Source organism: Sander vitreus, chromosome 16 (genome assembly GCF_031162955.1).
Source record: "Sander vitreus isolate 19-12246 chromosome 16, sanVit1, whole genome shotgun sequence".
Lineage (NCBI taxonomy): Eukaryota > Metazoa > Chordata > Actinopteri > Perciformes > Percidae > Sander > Sander vitreus.
In genome coordinates, this window is record NC_135870.1 from 29,926,547 (window position 1) to 29,934,140 (window position 7,594).

At 44.6% G+C, this 7,594-nt stretch overlaps 1 protein-coding gene across 1 annotated transcript; it reads left to right on the forward strand.

The window, feature by feature from the left end:
- Positions 1-2,286: 2,286 nt before the first annotated feature.
- purg (purine-rich element binding protein G) lies at positions 2,287-4,341 on the forward strand. Its single transcript, XM_078271727.1, has one exon. It carries the CDS (start codon positions 2,648-2,650, stop codon positions 3,692-3,694), a length of 1,047 nt encoding a protein of 348 aa, XP_078127853.1. The 5' UTR covers positions 2,287-2,647; the 3' UTR covers positions 3,695-4,341.
- Positions 4,342-7,594: the final 3,253 nt, after the last annotated feature.

Consider the following 7,594-nt stretch of genomic DNA (forward strand, 5'->3'; position numbering starts at 1 on the left):
GACATCTCAAGAACATTACAGACTACTATAATCTCACACAGTTAATTGAACAACCCACTAGAATAACTCATCGATCAGAAACCAGAATAGACTTATTGTTCACAAACGGACCTGAAAGAGTCTCACTTATAAGAAAAAATCTGAAAGATCAGAAATGGCCAGTTACCGGCCAATCAGCCTCCTACCTGTTGTATCTAAGGTAGTAGAAAAATGGGTTGCTAAGCTAATGATTAAACATCTAAATATAGGCAGTAATCCATCACACCCCATGCAATTTGGGTTTAGAGCCCATCACTCCACAGAAACGGCAAATTACCTTTTTTTAGAGAAAATCAAATGCTCCTTGGATAAAAGCTCTTATGTCGGTGCTGTGTTCTTGGACCTGAAGAAGGCCTTAAAACCTGTAAACCATCATGTTCTATCAAAACTAAATTATTAAAATTTTTCTGAACAAGTTTTCCGCTGGATGAATTCATACTTGTCCAGTAGTAAACAATGTGTCTGTGTTAATAACACCATATCCCCCCTTCTTGGCTGTCCAGTAGGGGTCCCCCAAGGCTCCATACTTGGTCCAATTCTATTCTCACTAATGACTTACCTGATGTATGTCAAAATGTTAACATCCAGATGTATGCAGATGATGCTGTAATTTATACACATGGAAAAAATTATCGGGAGGTCTCATTTACTCTTACATCTGCAGTGGTCCACATTGATGACTGGCTTACTAGGTCATGTCTCCATCTGAACACCAGCAAGACCGTCTGCATGGTGTTTTCCAAACAAAACACAAAGGTGACACAGTCTAATGTGTTCCTCCAGTCCCTCCAGAAAAACGTGATTATGCGATTGCATAATTCAATGCATAGCCAGCCAAAGTCCGCATATTTATGCATGGGCCGCAATACGCCGCATTAATTGCCGATTTCCGCGCAAAATATGCGGGGCTTGCATGATTTCATAATCCCTGCATTTTCGTTGCAAAAAAGTCACATATAACTTAGCAGAAAGTTGAAAGATGTTGCGTTTACTTCACACAAGAGCAGCCATTTTCCCCTGTTGCCATGGAAACGTTATGAAGTGACGGAATTACGCGAACGTCATCTAAAAGCTGCAGACCCCGCGATGAAGCCACGATGGAACCACAGTTTTTGCAAGTTCCCGCAATTTCATCGCATAAAATTGCATAAATATCCCGCATATTCCATCGCATTTTTTAAGAAAACGTGCCGCATAATCAAGGATTTTTGCCCGCAACAATCACAAAAAAACTCCGCATTTTTCTGGAAGGACTGCTTAGAGGAGAGGAGCTAAAAATTGTAAAGGAATTTAAATATCTGGGGGTGACATTGGACTCTAACGTAACCTTCAAAAGTCATGTAAAAAGGGTGGCAAACCAGGTTTCAATCTACAGAATTTCAAACCAATCAGGCCATTTCTCAGTCAGAATGTATATACACACAATGATATTCTCACACATTTAGTACTGTTTCACAAATTGGTCATTAACTAGCATGACAACGCTTAAGCCTATTGAAGTACTCTTCAAGAGAGCCATTAAATAAATAATCTTGGATAAAAAAGCGTTATCATTTCACCACTGTAGCATACTGGAAAAACACAAACTATTGAGTTTTGAGAATATTAAAATGTTTAAGTATGCCTGTTTTGTATATAAGGCTATACATCATCAAACCCCCTCCCCCACTGAATGACTTCTTTCAAAGAATTGAGAGTGGTGGTAGTACAAGGGCCTCCACCAAAGGGGACTGTGTAAGACCTTTTTAGGCGCACCGCATTTGGACAAACTGTTTTGTCAGTAAAAGGAAATAAATATTGGAATAGCCTGGCTGCCCCCCCCACAATAAGGGACCGTCCCACATACATCCATTTTAAAACTCATTTAAAAATCTGGCTTTTAGAAAACCAAAGCTGCACTCACTTTTAACTGCCTCCCCCATTTCATTATGTGTGACATTCACATGTTCTGTTGTCTTGTCTGTTGTTAGTGTTTGTCTTGCCTCTCAAACTATGAGGGTGTTGCATGCTTGTTATTGTTTTTATGTTTTACTTTTTATGTATCTGCCTAGGGACAATAGATGAAAATTAGCTATGGTGCTAACTCTAGCATATTTACACTGTGTAGGCTACTTGTACTGATGTCCATTAATATGCACTGTCCCTATCTAAATCTAAATAAACAATTCAAGAAAAAACTACAGCTCCCACCGCCGCTCGTGTCTCTTTAACGGAGGTATTCTCAGGACGGGGAGGGGGGGGGGTGGATGGGTTCATCGGGTTCATGTAGTATTGGACGCCGTCCTTCTCCCATTTCAGGTTGTCTGCTGCTTCCCCTGGCTGCCTCCCTCGGTAAAAGGGCTAGCTTTAAGGCAAGTGGGGTGATGGAAGTTTGCAGTGGAAAGGGCTAAATAGTCGAGCTTGACCTTTTATTCGGGACACAGAAACTCGATCAGCTGGTGACTCCAAACTAGCTGCCATTTTTAGGTCATTCGAGGCACCTCGCTAACTTGTTTGTAGCGCCAGCCCAGCTGTATGAATAAGCCTGCTTTATTCGTCTATTAGTCGCACCAGTGGCATGGGGGGGAGATTGCTTTGTCCTGTGCTGTCTAGTGGTGGAATATAAATCATGATGGCTGATGGATGTTGCAGAGGGATGGAAAGAGGCAGGGGTAAGATTGCATCAGATTCTTTACCGAGACCCACATATCCTCAGCAATATGTCCAGACCGGATCGCAGCAGCAGCAGCAGCAGCAGCAGGGCAATGACATCCAGGAGTTGGCCTCCAAACGCGTCGACATCCAGAAGAAACGCTTCTATCTGGATGTCAAGCAGAGTATCCGCGGACGCTTCCTGAAAATAGCCGAGGTGTGGATAGGCAGAGGCCGGCACGACAACATCAGGAAGAGCAAGCTGACGCTGTCTATGTCGATGGCTCCCGCGCTACGCTACTGCCTGGGAGACTTCATCGATTACTACGCCCGTATCGGACTGCGGGGGGGCCTCGCGCCTCCGCAGCTCGAGGAACACAGCAGCAGCAACGGCCAGGGCCGAGCGCGCGACTCCCGCCGGAGAGCACAGGAGCCGCACACGGGGATGTCCCCAGACGGCTCCGCGGTGTCCGACGACCATGCCCACCGCGTTCTCAAGAGCGAGTTCATCGAGAGAGACAACAGGAAGTACTTCCTGGACCTGAAGGAGAACCAGCGGGGTCGGTTCCTCCGCATACGGCAGACTGTCAGCAAAGGACACGGCACCATGGGCTACTACGGCCAGGGCATCGAGCAGACCATAGTGCTGCCCGCGCAGGGGCTCATCGAGTTCCGGGACGCGCTGTCGCAGCTCATCGAAGACTACGGCGACGAAGAGAGCGACGACCGCGGCCGAACCGGTTCCAGGAACCAGGACGACAACCCCGAGCTTCCCGAGGCTGCGTCCTTTCGGGTGGACAATAAGAGGTTTTACTTCGACGTCGGTTCCAACCGCTACGGTATCTTTTTAAAAATTAGCGAGGTGCGGCAGCCGTATAGAAACACCATCACCGTGCCCCTGAAAGCCTGGGCTCGGTTCGGGGAGAATTTCATCAGGTACGAAGAGGAGATGCGGCGGATTTTCTCCTGTCACAAAGAGAAGAGGACAGACGCACGGCAGGACAGTGAGGACCAGGAGGACTGACCTTGGCAGTAGGCTGTGTCCGTGTCCGTTTTGCATGTGTGACAGTATGACAGTACCCCCCCAATACTCTCCGTGATAGCTATAGTGTCCCTACAATAGCCTATACTACACTAGATGCAGTGTCCCGCGTTAACTTTTTGGCTCAAAGGGCTGGTAAACTACAACTTTTAACCTGCCAAGAAGTCATGTATTCATAGCCCAAATGCCTACATCTGTCAGTGAAAAATATCGACTGTTCCATGTTCTAATTTCTTCATCTCTCAGTGCTATTTAATGCACTCTAAACACTTAGCCAGTGGCAACCCCAAACCTATTTGGGAGCCCTGAGCAGAATTTTAACCCCCCCCCCTCCCCCCCTTCCCTTTTAACTTGAAGAGGGTGCTGTAAATTACAGCATTGTTAAGTTATAATAAGTGACATGGAAAGGTGACGCTAGTGTTATTCCGAATGTGGTGCCTGCTAAACCACTCTTAATATTTAGTCCCAAAAGCATATCGGTAATCAGTTTTATGATGTGCAGGAAAATGGTCAACCACAACTCACTCACTGAAAGTACAAAAAAAAATAACTTGTATACAATACATTAACTTAATATGTGTTCAGTGTAAATTGTGCAAAAAGGAAAAATAAAACATTTGTAGTGATTACTTGATGTAAGTGCAACACACACCGGCTGCATCACTAACGGTGCGGGGCTCAAATAGAAATGTCTGTATGAGACGCGTCATACAGCTGGTGTGTGTTGCCACACACACACACACACACACACACACACACACACACACACACACAAACACACACACACACACACACACACACACATGTAGAGGTTAGGCTTTCACATCAACAATAAGTGACAGAAATGAATGCAGGCTTCTGCATTCATTACAGTGACACAATGTTTCCTGCAGTGCAATTGGCAAATCCAGTATGTGCAAGTGACCAGCCCAGGTAGAATAGCCTGCAGTGTGTAAGATGTAGCGGCATGCGGATTTGCTGCTTACCTCGGCAGCATCGAGATGGAGGGGGTGAAATGAAAGTGCAGTGTAGTATAGAGTCCAGCCTCAGAAAACAACCAGGACAGAAAGTGCTACGTGCGTGGTGGGCCGGTTTTTGATAAGCCTTCAGGCTGGATTTGCTGTGTGTGTGTGTTTTTTTTGTTGTTGTAATCTTTCGTCCCCCTTGACAACACAGGCCCCTTGCTCTGTGCTGCTGTAGCGCTTATTGTCAGTGGGAATGCACCAAACCGTTAACAATGGTGAACGAAGTTTGCAAAGGAGACACAAATGAATCCAAACATCTATTAGCTAGTGCAATACATCTCCTTTATGATTCTACCCAACACAGGCACTTAGTCCACACACACACGGGAACTGTTTTTTTGTTGTCATTTTAAGCTTTGTGTTACATTGAGCTGAGTCACATTCAGATATTTGATTTGTTTCTTGCATTGAACCTCAAACACTTGAACAATAATCGAAAAGTTGTGGCATTAATAGATCCCTGTATGTCTCTTCTCACCATCCAAAACCCCAGTTAAGGCAGAGAAGAGAAAACACAAATATGTGGTTCTCATTATTCTTAAGGATACAGTAAAGCGTGATTTATGGTCCTGCGGAGGCTCCACGCAGAGCTTTCGCCGTAGTCTACTTAAGTGTGCTGAAGTCTATGCTTGTGCGTTGGTGTGTGTGTCGATCTCCTTAAGAGAATAGCGGGGCGTGCGTGCGTAGGTAGGTGCGTGCATGGGGAGTGTGTGGTAGAGCGAGTGAGAGAATCACGCCGATTATCGTCAGAGCAAGCAGCGACTCTAGAGTCCTAGTGAGAGAAACAAAGAGTCTCCCCTGTTCTTTCTGACCACGGTATGAAATCTGGAGCAGGAGAAGTTAACCCTCTCCTTGATTTCATGTTGTTGAAGGAGAAAGAGAACCAGGAAATGAGTCGGGGGGGGGATGAGATGCTACCAAGCCACAGCCGAGCGGCATGTGGTCACATTTTTCAAGAGGTGCACGTCAGGCTACGGCGTAGGGTTGGTATCTCCACGTACCTACATACGTAACAACGGCGTCGATTTAACGCAGAAGCATAAATCACGCTCTAGTGTGTTGCTATTGTTACATTCCTGATAATGCTTCATGGCAATTGTAGGCTCACGGCTCATATCGACGCGCTGCGTTTGCTGAAAGGAAAGGTATTTTACACGTGTTCTGCTGAGCACACGAGAGGATCATAATGCAGCGTGTCTTCGTGGCCACACAGCGGCTCAGCAGAGCTCACAGTGCTTTACACAAGCATGAAAGAAAAACAGACCTGAAGCATGAAAAGATGCCCCATGGTCCAGGGTTCAAAATGAACTTTTTCATCCACCAGCCAAACGCTAGAGAATGCTCACATTTTTACCAGCCACTCAATAGATTAACCGTTGTTTTTTTGCCTGGTGAGTGAAGCAAATCTACCAGCCACTTACGTTTTTTACCAGCATTTGGCTAGTGAATGGTGCTAATTAGGAAGCCTGCCCAGGTCGCAGTAGTGCCAGTGTACAGACAGCTATAGACTGTGAAGCTGTTCTCTCATTGAGTTTCAGACAGAACGTTGCAGCTGAAACACGTCCATCATAGAGAAGGCATGGAGCTGGAAGCAGACCTACAGTAAACTGGCTCTGCACTGAAACCTGGAGGAACCTGGTTCTATTATTCCATTTGTGCGCCATTTGAACAATAATCATTTCTCCCTCCCACACGAGTTGGGGATGAGCAATTTCCTTCTCAGGTTAATTAATTTAATTAATATAAGTTGTTTTTTTGTTGTTGTGGCATGAGGAGGTCAAATCTTCAGTAAAAAGAAAAAGTTAGAGCAAAGAGTATGGGGGGCGGGGGAAATGTGTTACAGAAATCTCATTTTTTCTGCTCTTCTATCCTGTTAATCATCTCATGAGCCCTGAGATGTCTCTTGCAACCCCCAGGTTGTGAACCACTGATGTAGTCAGTATAGCGATGCCTTTCAAACTCTTTTGGATACTTGAAACATTGAGAAATATTTGATTTGATTTTAATATATGCCCCCTTAGACCATTACTCACTAATAATATTTGAAATGAGACACCAAAATGAGCTCTTTCCTTATGACATTCGACCAGTAGGTAGATTTTAGATTTTGGAATATGTGGTGCTATAGAAATGTGTTTACACATTTTCTGTTTGTGATATAGAGTTGTTGATGCCCATGTAGGACAGCGCAGATCTACAGGTCTCTGTTTTCAACATGGCGTAAACAGATAGGGGAAGGTAGAAACCCTGGTGTTGGTGAATTGGTAGCCTGGGTAGAAATGAGTGGTAGAATAGAACGGGCTCAACTTGGTGCTCAAACAGGCCCGTTAACCGCACCGACTACGTTTACACTCACATAATATATCGGTTATTCCGAAAAAGACAGTATTTTGACTAAGCTGTTTACATGGCTTATGAAAGTGAATATTCCACTAATATTCCCATTTTTTCCCCCCATCCTGATTTTTTTGATATGCGCATATCTAAAAACCTGTTCATAGCCAAGTCTTTGATCATGTTTAAAAGTAGATGTGTGAAAGGCCTTATTCTGAATATCCAAACAGAATATGCATGTTTACATGACCCGTATGAAATTTGGAATAATAGTGGAATATTAGTGTGCAATGTAAACGTACTCAAGTGTTGTCGTTTCTGCAGAACCGTGTATTTTACATTTCCCTACTACCTACCGATAAGGAAGTGATGATGTTGTCTTAAAGTGTCCATGTCTTACTTGTGTGTTCTTTTTCATCAAGTGCTGCTTCTCCATTAGAGCTTGGATGGCAGTTTACTGTACATTGAGCTCCGTGTATGCTGTATGTAAGCTTCATGAAGTCACTAATGACAAAGAGCTGGA